Consider the following 16,316-nt stretch of genomic DNA (forward strand, 5'->3'; position numbering starts at 1 on the left):
TAAAAAAAATAAATAAATAAAAAAGTTAAGAAGGGACAGAACTAGTATTATGCTATGATACCGACAAGCAAAAGAATCTAGTATTTCTAAGTTTCTGAATTTTCATGAGCACTTTACGCAGAGTAATATAAATGCTAAGTCTCTTTTATAGTGATGTAGCTCTATAAGGGAGCTAGAATTAGCTTTCTTATATTACTGGAAGCTTACGAAGGAACAAAAACAGATGTGCAGGAAAAAAAGAAAAGAGATGCATATGACATGGACTCATCTGATGAGCTGTGTGTAGGGTTGAGTACTACAGAGCAGATTCACTTCTGATAGCATCCTTGAAACATCACACATTCCATAAGTAATTTGTAGGATTTCTGTTTTCAAAGAAATGGAAGACTGACAAATATCTTGTAGGCCGATGCAAAGTGTGACAGTCTTAGTCATATTCATAAACAATGAAGTATAATCACAAACTTCATTTCTACCATGACCTATTAAAAACAGAAGAGAGTGATTCTCTAGATGCTGATCAAGTCTATCAGAGGTTTAATGTATCCATTTTTAAACCTTCACTCATTTGCTCTATGTAGAAATTTTAATGTGAGGTCCATTCCTAACAGATGAAGAAGACAGACAGGTTATGGGTGAACCTGTAACTCTAAGTTTCTAAGATGTTCCTCATAGAGAATACTCTTTTCCCCACCCATGCTATTTCTTTTTGTGTGACTTCGCTATCAGTATAAAGTATAAATAAATTAAACTATTATATGTGACTTGAAAAAATTTTATGATCCTAAAATAAAAATCATTAATTTAGAAAAATGTGTTAAGGTACTTATACCAATTTTTAGTTTAGAAAATGTGGTTACCATAATATGTATAAATATAACTATGTGTATACATAGGCAATCACATCACCCTCTAGAAAAATGGGCAGGAAACAAATTTAGAATTGACCTGATGGGAAGATGAATAATTGCTTCCAGAAAATTCTAAGTCCATGTGGTTATTTTTCATTAATTTTTTTGAAAAAAATTGTATAAACAGCACCATTATGAATCAGGGAGGAAAGACCTTCTTTTAACAGGAAACCTGTTTTTTTTTAAATAAGATGAATCTGTAAATCAAAGGCTGTATTTCCCGAGGTGCTGCTTCAGGAGGCACTCAGTGGCAATACCTACCAACGTGCTAGCAAAAAATGAAATGCTGAAAAAAGTAGGAATTCTGAGACTACTTAAGGCTTGAAGTCACTCAGATCCTACAAGTAAAAGCTCTTCAGGGAACTGAGTGAGCCAAATTTCTTCAGATAACTTCCCTCTCTTTCCTTTAAATAACTGAAGCAGGAGAAATCATTAACAATCCCCTCCTACCTTTCCCAAATCTTGCCTTTTCACATTTCTAGAATGAAGAATAGAACTTAATTGAGAAATTTAGGAAAAAAACTAAAGGAGACAAGGTGATTGGATACAGTACAGCTCCCTGAGACTACAGATATTAGGGTATAATGTAAAATATTACTATCACCTAATAAAAAGACTTCTTAAAGTTAAAATTTAGAGTCAGTATTAGCCTGACTCATTTTCTTTTAGCAAAAAGACAACCACATTTTTTTTGAATCACCGACATACACAGTTGGCTTCCTTTTTAATTTTATATACATATTACTTAAGAATGTTGCCAGATGCTTAACACTACTTGAGTATATTTGGTTAAAAATAATCTAAATGTCAACATACTATTAGGAATTAGGCTTCCTGAGAGATTGGCAAGCAGTATATTTTAAAACTGGAATATTTTACAAAATACTGTGATTTAATGCCTTATCAGTGGATCTACTTGCACGTTCAAAACTTCGACAATGATTTTATTAGAGCCTGTGTCTATTTAAAGATACTCAACGGGGCGCCTGGGTGGCTCAGTTGGTTAAGCGACTGCCTTCGGCTCAGGTCATGATCCTGGAGTCCCAGGATCGAGTCCCACATCCGCTTCTCCCTCTGACCCTCTTCCCTCTCATGCTCTCTATCTCTCATTCTCTCCCTCTCAAATAAATAAATAAAAAAAAAATCTTTAAAAAAAAAATAAAGATACTCAACGGTCTCCTCATAAACACAATAAGGAAGAGACTTCACTTATATGGCATACACTTGCTAAGTGATTTTGCAAAGGGAACAGAATCATCCACAACATTTGGTTTATGGGGGGTAAAAGAAAACAGAGAATAAAAGTAAGGAGGGGGCAGGGAAAAAAAAGGTAGAAAGAATTACAAATGAACAAATGAAGTAAGTTTTGTAACTCTCATGAGATTTTTTCTTTTTTAAAGATTTATTTATTTATTTGACAGAGAGAGACACAGTAAGAGAGGGAACACAAGCAGGGGCGTGGGAGAGGGAGAAGCAGGCTTCCCGCTGAGCAGGGAGCCCGATGTGGGGCTCGATCCCAGGACCCTGGGACCATGACCTGAGTCGAAGGCAGACGCTTAACGACTGAGCAACCCAGGTGACCCACTCTCATCAGATTTTATAAGAAAAATTTTAGTTTAGAAACTAAAATAGGTTATATTAATATCCTATCTTTAAACATTAGGTTGGTAGGTATGGCAGGCAAAGCGGAGAAAGATTTAACAAACCCTAAAAATACATATATATGAAGGAGAAAAAAATAAAACCTGATTGAACAATATTTGTTCCCACTCAGTTGTCATTTTTATAAGGTGGTTCCATAAAATTTTTAGAAAAACTGATTTTAACAAAAAGTTTAGTGTAACCTTTAATAATATATTAAGAGGTGACTTAATCTTGATTTTAGATTTATCATTGTAAATCAAAATCAGCTCTGTAATTTTAATGGGTTTGTTTAACCCTCAGTATACCAAGAAAAACAGGCATCACCATTACCATCTGGGTCCAACAAACATTTTAATATTTAAGTCAATTTATGAATAATTAACAAAGAAAGAATGAAGGGATAAAATAAAACATCAGAATTTTAAGAATTTACACAATTTACACCAAGCCCATTCTTAATTCCTTATCTTCCTAGTTTTGAAAGATAATGGGCAACTGACAGCTCATCAACTGTCATGCAAGAACCTGGAAACATCCTTTAAGTACCAATTCCAGACTGGTACATGTCTAAGAGGTAAGCATTATCATCACCTCTGGGTCTTCTTTTTGTACTTGTATAATTCAAAATGTGTTACTTTGGAAAACTCTGACAGCTCATAATTATGCTGAAGAGAGGAAAGAAATCTTCCTTGTTCCATAATTGCAAAATATATATTTTTTATTTTTAGATTTACTAACACCAATTATAAAGATCAACCCAATGGATTATTTCATATCCGTGTCTCTGTTTTCCTCCAATCTCTTTTATTACACACCAGCCTTCAAAATTTGCCCTTATGAACCATTTCAAATAAATTTGGATGTGCCAACATCATAAAAGAAAGGATACTGTCCTATTTCCTTTGAGCAAAACAGGACAGCTGAGGTTCTTGTCACAAAATAGTGAGTGATGCAGCCCTTCTTATTGAGCAACTGACTAGATGAAAGAAATACTGTATTTCCTTTTTGTCTTTAGAACTATATTGTTATGGGAACAATGTGAGTTGAGGGGTGTATTAACTAACTTTATTATAGTAATCATTTTGTTATATATGTGCATATCAAATCATCACACTGTAGACCTTAAACTCTCACAATGTTACTTGTCATTTATACCTCAATAAACCTGGAAAAAAATAAAAGAACTATAATGTTGAACTATATTGTTCACTCATTGATTCCTGAGTTTGAAAAAATTCGTTTACGATGTTATCATCTGAAGACAACAGTCAGAGATGTTGCTTATAAGGTCAATGTCACCATCATCATGTCTAGAGTGCTACTATCATTCTCTTGCAGTCATCCTCTGATTCATCTAATTGAAGCATCTTCCTATGCCAGCTTTCTTTTCTTTGATGTTACAGATGGAAAATGAAAAATACTGAATTCTCTACTGTGTTTACTAAAAACTTAAAACAGACTAGGAAGACTACAAAGACAGTGTCTCCAGACTTTTTAAACATTCATGAAAAATGATATAGAATTAATGGGCTATGCAATAAGGAAATTGAAGATTATATAATGATGACTTATTTCACTACTGCATCACCCTTCTAGGCACTTCCATTATTTTCTCTTTGCTTATTCTTTTTAGTATTTGGCACAGTTGGAAATAAATAATGAATTAATTATCAAGATCAGAAAATGGCAAAATACTTAATGATATAGGAAAATTAAGATCACTAAGGTTCCATAATGTATTTTTGATTTACAAAAGGTTCCCTGGGCACATATAGTAATAGCAAGATAACTGTTCTTTTCCTATTAAAAACACATTGATTAAAACTTTTAAAACGAATAAAAGTCATGTAGTATAATCCTTCCTACTAGTTAGAAATATTAAAAAAAAAAAAAAAAAAGGTTTCAAAAACTAACACCAGGTCCAAAGAACCCTGCTTCAGAGTATATCAAGGGTTAATGCATTTCATGACAATTTAATAAAGTTCGTGTACAACTGTTATAATGTTAAAATTATAAACTGAATCTTCTTTTTATTGATTTAAAATTGTTTATAAGCATGAAAATCTTTTAAATGTTATAAAATTGACATTTTACTGCTCTAGCTAGCATACAGTAAAAAAATTGTTAGATTTAAAAAAACAATAAAATCAAACTAAACCATTAAAGGATTCCATGGAATCTTGACCATATACATAGATTTGGGGAACGATCCAAGTTTCAACACAAAGGCTAGTTTAGTTAAATATTTAGTAAAATGTGTGAATTCAGAGTATATTTTTTTTAAAGGTACATTTTCTTTTAAGTACCTGAAAAATATGAAATTATGTTGAAGTCTAAGTTTTTTTTTTTTAGAACTTTAGTCAATAAGATAGTTGTAAATAATTTGCATGTTAACAGTTCCCAAATGGGTGTTATATTGATTCTTTGAGTAGTTAAAACTATTTTCATTGCAATGCGTTTTGCACTTTCTATTTGGAAATGGCTTATTAAGCAAAGGGAACATCTACTGAATTTTTAAACAATTTTTGAAATGGCAAAATAAAATTCTACTTGGATAAATGAAGGATGAATCTTTTTTTGTTTTTGTTTTTTTTATGAAGGATGAATCTAATAGAATTCTTGTACGTGGGACTACTTTTGGTTGACAATAAATAAACAATGAGAAAGGTCTTCCTCCAGCTGTTTTTAAGGAAAGGACTCAGTATCTTACTTAAGATCAAATTCTCCATTAGAAACACATTTCAGAGATTAAACATCTATGAAGCCACTTTGTATGGTATTTAAATTATGTCTAGTAAATACCTCATAACTTCCAACTGTTTCCATGAAATCTCTTCTACTTTCTTCTCCATTATCAAGTATACCTGTTTGAGTATTGAATTTAAAGGTATTTCTCCGATACCACTCTAATGAGCATTTTAATTTTTGGCTCTGCTTCCTCAAAATGCAAAAATACCTGAAAGTCTACTTAATTGTGACATTCAAGAATAACTCCTATTGTACAATATTACCTAATTTTCACTGTAGATTATTTTAGGGATTTTTTTACACAAAAGGCTAAGAAAAATATTAAGATGTTTCATTAAGGATTAAAAGAAAAATATCTAAGTACTAGGAAGATTCTGAAGTCCTAATTATTGAAACTTTTATTAAAGCAATACAAATTGAGGTAAATAATTTAGAAAACTCTTGGTGTTCTCTAAGGTGAAACTTTGAACGAAAGTTTTAAAAAAGTTGAAAAGGAAACAAAAATCCAAGAAAAATTTATCAAGAGGACATAACACCAAACATTTTATCCAAATGTATGAGATTAAGCTTTCCAAACAAGGGCCAATGAAAAGTTACAATACATGAAACTCAACACTAAATTTCACAGAACAGGAAAGAAAAAGTAACATTTCAGATTAAGGGTCCTGGGGGCTTCCTTAAGAAATGAAGACTATAGTGAACCCCCTATTATAAATTAAAAATTATTTTTTACCCAAGTCAACAAAAATTATAAATAAAAAAGGAGACATTACCATTACTAATACCACATATATGAAAAGGATCATAATAGGTTATTATGAACAACTATACTCCAACAAACTAGACAATCTGTAAGAAATGGGAAATTTTCTAGAAACATACAACTTACAAAGACTGAATCCAGAAAAAAAAACAGAAAATCTAAATAGACAATAATTAGTAAGGAGTTTGAATTAGTACTCAAAAATCTCTCAATGAAGAAAACCCCAGGGCCTGATGGCTTCACTGGTGAATTTCACTGAACTTTGAAGAAGAATTAACACCAATCCTTTTCAAACCCTTCCAAAAAAATCAGAGGAGGGAACACTCCCAAACTCATTTTATGAGGCCAGCATTATCTGGATACCAAAACGAGAAAAAGGACACTACTACAAAACAAAACAAAACCCAAAAAACTACCAGTCAATATCCTTGATGAACACAGAGACAAAAATTCTCAATAAAATACTAGTAAACCAAATTTAGCAGCATATTAAAAGAAACATTTACCATGATCAAATGGGACTAATCCCTGAGATGCACAGATATAATTCAACACCAGCAAATCAATCAATGTGATCCATCACATTAAGGGAATGAAAGAATGATGATCATATCTCACTAGATACAGGAAAGCATTTGACAAAATTCACAATTTATTTGTGACAAAAACTCTTTAACAAATTTGGCATAGAGGAAACATCTCAACATAATAAAGGCCATATATGACAAGCCCACAGCTAACATTACATTCAATGGTGAAAAGTTGAAAGTTTTTGCTCTTAGATCAGGAATAAGACAATGGTGTCCCATCTTGCCACTTCTATTAAACATGGTACTAGAAGTCATAACTAGAGCAATCAGGCAAGAAAAAGAAATAAAAGGTATCAGAATTAGAAAGGAAGAAGCAAAAATTGTCCCTATTTGCAGATGAAATGATTTTATATATAGAAAATCCTAAAGACTCAACCAACCAAAAAACCATTAGATGTAATCAATAAATTCAGTAAGGCTGCAAGATACAAAATTAACATACAAAAATCAGTAGCATTTCTATGCACTAGCAACAAATTTTCTAAAAAGAAATCGATCCTGTTTACAATAGCATCAAAAACAAAATACTTAGAAATAAATTTAAGGAACTGAATCATCTCTACTCTGAAAACTACACTGATAGAAAGAAGACAAATAAATGAAAAGGTATCCTATGTTCATGGATTGGAACAATTAATACTGTTAAAATGTCAATTCTTCCAAAAACCATCCATAGATTCAATGCAATCCCTATCAAGAGTCCAATAGCTTTTTTTAAATAGAAGTATAAAAAACACTTCTAAAATTTATATGGAACCATAAAAGACACCGAATAACCAAAAAAAAAAAAAAAATGCTAGGAAAGAATAAACTGGAGGAAGGTGATTTAAAGTTACAAACTTCCAGCTATACAGTAAGTAAGTCCTAGGGATGTAAGATGTAACATGCAGCATGATGATTACAGCTAACACTGCTGTATGCTGTCTAGGAAAGTTAAGAGAGTAAATCTTAAGAGTTTTCATCATGAGAAGAATTTTTTTTCCTTTCTTCTTCTTCTTTTTTTTTTAAATTGTATTTATATGAGAAGATGGGAGTTAGCAAAATCTATTGTGGTAATCATTTCACAATATACATAAATCAAGCCACTATGCTGTACACTTTAAACTTATAGTAATGTATGTCAATTATTTCTCAAACTTGAAAAACAAAAGAATTCTAAGTATTTGTAAACATTTGGAAAACTGAGCTATTTTGTCTAAAAAACTGTAAATATCATTTGTTACTCTCTTAATTATTGTAACTATTGTTTTATTAAAACTAAATCTAACAGACTGACCACCACTACAATAGAAGCATAATAAATCAGTGACAGAAATGGGAAAAAGTCAGTTTTCGAAAAAAAATTAAGAAAAAAAATAAAAGAAACATTCAATTGCTGCCTTTTCAAGGAGAATAACAAGGGCATGGTAAAAGGGGAAGCCTGAAATTTCATTTCTTAGAATATATTTCTTATTGAAGAAAAGGAATATTCGTTAATGTCCTTTGATATAATTTGAATTCCAAGATAGTACTTTTCTTTGCAGTATTATCGTTATCAAAAGATGGATGTGTGGTTGTACAATTTGATGGGTGCCAGGAAAATAAACTTATCTAAAAATATTTTGCTCAACTGGGGGTCTCAACATTAAATTAGAACATAAGAGCTTTTTGCCCTCTCCCAGGGGTTCTCACTTGAGATGTAAATAGTCTTCTAAGATTGGTAACAGAAGCCCCTGACACTGTAGTGAGTAAACTGCCTCCCCAGATGCTCTCCATTGCAGCCCAAGGGACTTACATATTTTTGCCCAAGGCCAAATTTGCTCCTAACTTCCAGGTCCATCAGCTTTAACTTGCTGTCAGCTGCTTCCACAGGAGTAAAACAGTGTCACTCACATACCCTATTAAAAGCGACTCACTAGGACACACTAGTGTTTGACCTACTCAAGTGTTCAATAGAAGGACATGTATCTGAAGACCTCTTCAACTCTAAAATTTTATTTCTGTGATTCCAAGTAATTTATCAAATTGTAGTTGATAAAATGATAATAAGCATTTTAATCAGAAAGATGACAATGCTATCATAAAGTTGTGGAAATAGTCCTGACCAATATGCGTTATAGTCTTTTTAGTGAATTCTGAGGTAAGGAAGTGATTTTCAAACAGCCATACACCCTGCCCATCCAATACCCCCCAAATTACTTATCTTCACTGCTTTCTTTAAGGGGGGGGAGGGTCAAGGAATTTCAAACAAATGTTTATTTAAAAGCTAAATATGAGCTAATATTCAAACTGGAGCTTTGGCTTATCTCACAATGACTACATACCAAATAAAGTGCAACAGTAAAGATTTAGGATCCTTGATAACGTAGATGAATGCATATGAGAGAGTGGACAATTATTTGTCCTGGCAACAGAAACAAATATCCCCTAGAACTGATATAGCAAAATAAAGAAGAGCTTCTTTGTTCTGAAGGCTGATACATACTCAGAAGGCTTATGTATGACTCAGATTCAATAAAATCCACTATCCATTTTACTCTGCCTCTACAGTTTATAAAAAAATTAATTTTAAATAGAAATGAAGATGAAAAAGTTGGATATTTTTAAGTTAAAAAAGGCTCACAGAATGAAAGATGCTAGAGAAAGAGCTCAATTGCCCAACAATTTCTATTCCAAAAATGTAATGCTTTCCTGGATGATGTGTTGCATTAGCTTGAAAACAGAATACTAGAATATTGTTAGCTAAAATGAATTCTAACTACAACTTTTAAAAATCTAGAAGAGAATCATTATATGATAAAGAATACGTATGTTTATTTAGCATTAATATTAATGTCTGTTCACTGCCTCCTACTGTTCTTGAAGAAACTAGTTTCTCTGAAGAAACACAAAACACTCATTAACAGATTATTTTGGGTAGCACATAAATGTGGGAAAAAAGGGTTTAAATATAAAATAAACAGAAGGTATAGGTTCTCTTAACCTTTTTCAATAGCTCTTCAAAGTAACCGGTGCTCGCTTTCTATCAGTTTTCAAGAGCATAGTATTTTCCAATCCCTACCAAAATATAAAGTATAATGGGAAATGCTGCTTTCTTCTCCTGGAATCGAGTGTTTACAGTGTGTGTATGTGTATGTATATGAATATATATATGTGTACATGTACATGTGTATGTATATGCTCCGTCCTTTGAGATTGGAGCATAAATCCTATTAAACTCAACTATGGTCTCCCCAACCCGAAAACAGATTTGATATACAGATACAAGCACAAGGTCAAGGTCACAGATCAGTAAGAAAGATTACCGACAGAACTGATGTAACAGCTGGTATTTGATCAAAGCTCCTGGGGGTTTAAGTACACTTACCAGATACTCTGCATTTACTCACAGGGTACACTCTGTTTTAAAAATGTTCCCCATCTTTGAAGACAAGATCTTCACGCACTTTTTGTTATAAAGCATATTCTGCTTAAAATGTTGCATTCATCACAGAACACGAGAAGAAACTTGCGTATGTGTATTTCAGAATTGTAAGTTTTTAATGTGTGTGTGTATGTGCATATGGATGCTTGCATATTAATTTGTTATTACTGATCTTTGCCATGTGACAATTTGAAATTAATTTAACTTGTAGGTCCCTCAATCATTCCATGGTCCCCCAACCCTCCATGTCTTTGTACCAGCTGAAATGGAAATTAATTGTATATTCCTTAATATCTTGGGCTACTTCTTCCCAGATACACAGATTTAACTGCTAAAAATTGGTTCAACCAGGAAAATTGTAGAACGTATCCATAGTCTTCCATAACTTCCAAATTATAAGAGAGTTTTGTTACTGACAACAGCAATAAAAGTGATTCTTAATGGAATATATTATTGAACAGTGCAATTACCTAACAAAACCATGCCTTTTGTTTTAGCTGTTCAAACAAAGTATTGAATTTATCTTAAATTACATTTATGAACCAAAGGTTATGTGATGAATGTTCTTTCTAAAAGTGTTCTGATCAAGAAATCATCATTTTTAAGGATACATAATGCTATTGGGGTGAATTTATAATATCAAAGCCTTCCTTGTTAAATCAAGTATCACCTGCTATAGCTTTATATAATTTGCAAATTATGATAATGTGTAAATGTTCTCAATTATCAGATTTTCATTTTACAAAATTATTTTTGATATTTAAACAGGTTTAAATGAAAATACCAGAATTGTACTATCCTAGAAAGACTGGGGTTTCTCTCAGGGGTGCCTGGGTGGCTCAGTTGGTTAAGCGGCTGCCTTCGGCTCAGGTCATGATCCCAGGGTTCTGGGATCGAGCCCCGCATCGGGCTCCCTGCTCAGCGGGAAGCCTGCTTCTCCCTCTCCCTCCCTCTCTGCCTACTTGTGCTCTCTCTCTCTGTCAAATAAATAAATAAAATGTTAAAAAAAAAAAACAACTGGGGTTTCTCAGTAACAAAGTAAAAAGAAAAAAAATATGTATTAAATTAAATACCACAAAAAGTGGAACTTCCTGTACTAGGCAGAAAAAGAATGCGGGTATAGTAAAATTACTAGTAATGGATACTAATTTGTATATCAAAATTTGATCACAAGAATCTATTGACATTTATTGTCTTTTAAAACAAATAGAGTTCCTTATAAAATACACGATTAAAGTCTATTTGGAGGAATCATTTATCAATTAATTAACCACTTAATCAATTAACATTCTTCTTTATGTGCTGCCTGGATGAAAGTGCTGCTTTGCCATGAAAGGTCCATGAACTCTGACTTGATTTTCCAAAAATGGTAAATAAACACCACAATATCATTCTTGCCCGTACTGGCCCAGAATACAAGGCTTTCCAGATTGAAGGTTTTAGTCAGCCTGAGGCCGAGAAACACCACTGCAGACACGATCCCTGGGCAGACATAATGACAGTATCCGTAAAAAGGTGGCGTCAATAACCTGACAGGTCCCACCCCAGGGGATTAATAAACAAAAACGAGAGTATGCACAATGTACCTGGAGAATTTCTGTCTTTAAATATTGAAGGGGAACATTAAAATATGTTCTTCAACTAGGAAGATGAAGCCACTGGCCTACCATCTGTCAAAAGGCTGTTTATTTAAATGGTTTCATTTTTATTGAAGAAACTGCCACCCATACTTCCCCCTGATCTGTCTTTTGCTCATCTGGGCACGTAAGCAAATGTTTGCAGTAACAATCTCAGTGACTTTGGCAGTCACCACCAATTTGAGCCCCAGCTCTGCTGCTCTCCAGGTCTTGGGTCTGTTCAGTCCGTTCAGGGACAGCCTGCTTGTGGCCCTTGCTGGGGCACCTGACACTCAGACATGAATACAGACCTAGGTGAGGCGGGGGGAGGGGGGGAGCGCAGGAAGGAGGCTTTAGAAGGGGCTCCTCTTGAGCTGGAGAAGAAACGTGGACAGCAGTTAATAGAAGTCAGGGCTTCTGACTGAAATCCTTACATCAATATTTCCTACTATTTATTTGCTTTGTTGTTTTGGTCCTTTTCATGCTTTCAATTATAGCATTTATACAAATAATTGGTTTTATATTTAAATTCTTGTCATTACACATGAATAAGACATAACAGTGGGAGAAATAGCGTATAGAAAGTAAAGAACCTTCTGCTCAGTGCCCTTTCCCCCATTCGCCCACACAGTCCCTACAATCATCCTCATTTCATAAAATAGATCAGACATAAAAATGCATCAGGTAATGCATTTTTAAATCATAAAATCAGCCCCATTTGCCTAAAATCAAGCTAAAGGAATAAGACATCTCTTTTATTCTGTAAGCCTCAGCGGAGGACTTACCCCTTCCTTAGACAGCCTTCCCTGAACTCCACAGGCTGAGGATGGTTTTTCATTTCTGGGACTCCAAAGCACTCAGCAGACCTTTCAATCATCTCATTGCAAAATTGTATTTTGGTTTGTTTATGTCTGGTCCTCAGCTAGAGGGTACACAACTTATAGGCAAGGATTACATCTTTGTCATCCTTACATCCCAGCACCTGGCAGAGGTAGTGGTCCCAGCGGAACATGCAACAGGTCAAATTCTCGGAGCCTGAGTCTGTGGGGTAGACTGTCATAATTCTAAAGTACTTTAAGATTTAAGATGATATGGGGCGTCTGGGTGGCTCAGTGGGTTAAAAGTCTGCCTTTGGCTCGGGCCATGATCCCAGGGTCCTGGGATCGAGTCCTGCATTGGGCTCCCTGCTCAGCGGGGAGCCTGCTTCTCCCTCTGCCTGCTGCCCCACTTGTGCTCACACTAGTTCTGACAAATAAATAAATAAAATCTTAAAAAAAAAAGATTTAAGATGATATGATGCTATTTATAATGTCTGGTTTTGAATTCAAGATATCCTTTTTTTTTTCTTCACTCTGAATATAAAGTTAAAAAATGAACCGCAAAATTAAAGAGTAATAAAGTATTTTGTGCTATGCAGGAAGTTGTTTGGAAGACAGTGTGACTAGTATTCTGTTAGAAAAATACAACATTTAAACATTTTAGAAATATATATATGCAGAAGATTTTAGTTTTCATAAGGTCTTTATTTTCAACATCTGTTTCTATTAAAAAAACTGATCATAGTCATTGAAGTTCCTTTAATTAGTGTCTCCCCAGGCAAGGTTTATAAGACCTAATATACCCACGGACTTTATCCAGAATGGGAAAATGTTTCAGAATACTGGTATCATAAAGCTTTTTATCATTTTTCCCCTCTCAAACTACACACTCTATAGAAAATTGAATAAAACCTATCTAACATTAAAATATTACTTTGTTAAATTTTCATGATGTGTTAAGAAATGAAGTTAATACATTGATTTATTCCCCAAAACCAGACAAATCAAATCCTAAAAAAGTTAAGATAAAATGGGGAAAGAAAGGCTTTATGAATTAACCTTACACTGTATCAACCACAATTGAGAAACTGTTTCTCTATCCCCATTTTAAAACTCAATCACTGAAGTAGATAATCATCATATAGTAAAGAACTTGAACGCTTTAAATTATGTGATAAAGATTAAATCAAATTGGTCAAAGCTATTTTTAGGATAATCTTTTTCATTTGAACCTTTAGAGCCTTAAGTGTGAGCTTTCATTGTGTCTGGCTCAATAAAAACAACATCCTACCAAAGTGATTCAATTAGAGTATGTAAAAGTAACCAAATTACTTTTTGAAGACCTAAACCTGAAAAACTAAAAACCAATTCAATAAAGACAAACATCATCCAAGCAGGTCTTGAATACCGACGCAGGGAGAAACAACGTGTCACTGGGGTGCCTTTTCTACTTCTCACCCTATCTGCCTAGTGCTGTGGGTAGTGATACAAAATCAGGACATTCACTCCTCTGACCCATGCCGAAGGGGTAAACTTCAGGTCTCTTCTTGCTTCCGGGTGTGGTGTTAAAGCTAAATAATGTTTCTCAGGTCTGAGGAGGCTAAGAAGTCACGTGGGTCCAAAAAGTATCTAACTTTGATGTAGATGGGTAAGATTTTGAAAACCCATGTTTTCTAAAATGTACAGTAAACCACTCTAATATATATTTAAAACGAAACGTATCTTACTGTATTCCAAAAGCTATTTAGTCATTTGTCTTAAAGATAATTGAACTTTCTAATCAAATTTCCTTGTCATTCACTACAAAATGTGTCACCCCCCCCACCCCCCGGCACTTTATTCACTTGGATTAATGACTTCTTTTTAGAGCTAAAATGACCAACATCATAGTCTGCATAATCGTGGGAAAACAAATTTATAGAACTTGCATAAATTGGCAGTGGAGCTAATTTTCAGAAAGAGAAACCTGTTTTCCTATAATGATTCTACCACCAGCTATCATTTTCCTAACAGTCTGTCTTGCAAATTGATTCTACATACACAACAGGATTAGAATTTAAAGTTTAAAAGAGAAGTGAAAGGTCATCCGCCTAACCAATCATCCCATAGAATGCTTAAACCCCTTTCGAACCTATTTGCTAACTCTGATTGTCTAGTTTTTTTTCCAAAAACCTCCAATGACCATGGACTGTCTTCCAAGGTGGTATCCTTTGGAATCAGACAGCTCTGGGTTCAATTTCTAGCTCTTCCACTTACCAAACTGTTCTTACCAATTAGCAAACTGTTTGACCTTGAGTAAGTTAACTACTCTTGAAAGTTTTATTTATAAATGTGCAAAAACCTATGTCACAGAGCCTCTGTGAGGGACAAATGTGCCAATGTTCATAGAGTGTTCAGCACAGTGCCTGGGCACAAAGCAGGCACTCAGTAAAGGTGACCCATTATTCAGAGAATTCGTTCCACATTGGCACAAGTGCAATAGCATAAAAATTCTTTCCTGCACTGGGCTATCATCTGTCTCCTTTTAGTCTGACGGCTGGTCCTTTAGAGGCCTCAGAAAACAAGGCTAATCCTTCAATGATCCCTCAAACACGAGAAAAGAGCTGCCATATTCCACTGACTAAGTCTATCACCTTGTTAAGTTCTAGGTACAATAGTTAAATTTTCATTGCTGACAGGAATCTACCAAAGGACAAACAGAAGAAGACAAATGTTCTGGGGCTCTAGTCTGTGGTGGGTGCTACAAAGATGCATTTTTTTTTTTTTTTTAAGATTTTATTTATTTATTTGAGAAAGGGAGAGCAAGAGAGAGCACAAGCAGGGGGAGAGGGAGAAGCAGACTCCCTGCTGAGCAGGGAGCCTGATGGATGTGGGGCTAGAATCCAGGACCCTGAGATCATGACCTGAGCTGAAGGCAGACACTCAACTGACTGAGATACCCAGGCGCCCCAAAGATGCAAATCTTTACAAATTCCTGGCTGGCCAAAGCAGTGTCTAAAAAGGTCCTGGGAGCTTTCTGCCACAAACTGTGGACTTTTGCATTGTTTACTGTAAATTAAAAAGGTCCTGCTTTTCCCCAAGTGCTTTAAGCCATATCTCCTCCTCAAATGAAATACCAAGATATATTTCCTTCATTTCTCCTTACGGAGTTGGTTAATAATATATTACCCTCATTCACATTTTAACGAACAAAGGTACTAAAGCTAAGAGCAACTGACTGGTTAAACAGGCCACTAAGTAGCTCATCCAAACCTAAGTCGGGTCTTCTGGGTTCTAGCCTTTCCTATTAGTATGTAAAACTGCCACAGAGTAGAGCAAAAGTGAATTTGGAAGCATTTGGTAAGGCAAATACATTTATATCTCTCTGAAAAGTTTGGGTTCCTTTTTCTACTCCAAAATCTTGCCTCTGCTGTCCTAAGTCTCCTGTTTTTATTAGAAAGGCCACAAAGCACAGTGGTTCAGAGAACAGTCTGTGCATTCCTGACTCTGTCTTTCATCAGCAGGTGACTCTGGTCAGTCACCTATCCATCCTGGGGCTCAGGTTCTTTAGCTGTAAAATAGGAATGACAGTATCTACCTCATAAAGCTGCTGTCAGGTTCCCAACGTTCATAAAGCTGTTGTCTTAAATGAAATATATACGTAAAACACTTAGTATAGCATCTGGTATTTTTTAAGCACTGGATTAATGTTAACTATTCTATTAGCCATGGCCATAGCACCAGACTTTTGCAAAAAAAAAAAAATAAATAAAATTTTTTTTCTTCATTGCCAGTCACCGCACATAAAGCTCCTTGAGAATTGAGATTGTCTTTTGTGTTTGTA

General features: G+C 34.4%; 2 protein-coding genes across 3 annotated transcripts in view; both read right to left on the reverse strand.

The window, feature by feature from the left end:
- Positions 1 to 16,316, reverse strand: part of LOC113915784 — a 108,559-nt gene that overhangs the window by 19,094 nt on the left and 73,149 nt on the right. Inside the window, exon 4 of one of the 2 annotated variants that reach the window (XM_027581697.2) lies at positions 40 to 482. The exons of the other annotated variant lie outside the window; for it this stretch is intronic. Coding sequence (XP_027437498.2) covers positions 473 to 482 — 10 coding nt within the window. The 3' untranslated portion in view covers positions 40 to 472. Of the gene's footprint in view, positions 1 to 39; positions 483 to 16,316 lie in introns of those variants that run through there. 2 annotated transcript variants of the gene reach the window in all.
- The window catches only part of NRIP1 (nuclear receptor interacting protein 1), a 40,949-nt gene that overhangs the window by 7,295 nt on the left and 17,338 nt on the right, over positions 1 to 16,316 (reverse strand). The window lies entirely within an intron of this gene.

Source organism: Zalophus californianus, chromosome 1, assembly GCF_009762305.2.
Source record: "Zalophus californianus isolate mZalCal1 chromosome 1, mZalCal1.pri.v2, whole genome shotgun sequence".
Lineage (NCBI taxonomy): Eukaryota > Metazoa > Chordata > Mammalia > Carnivora > Otariidae > Zalophus > Zalophus californianus.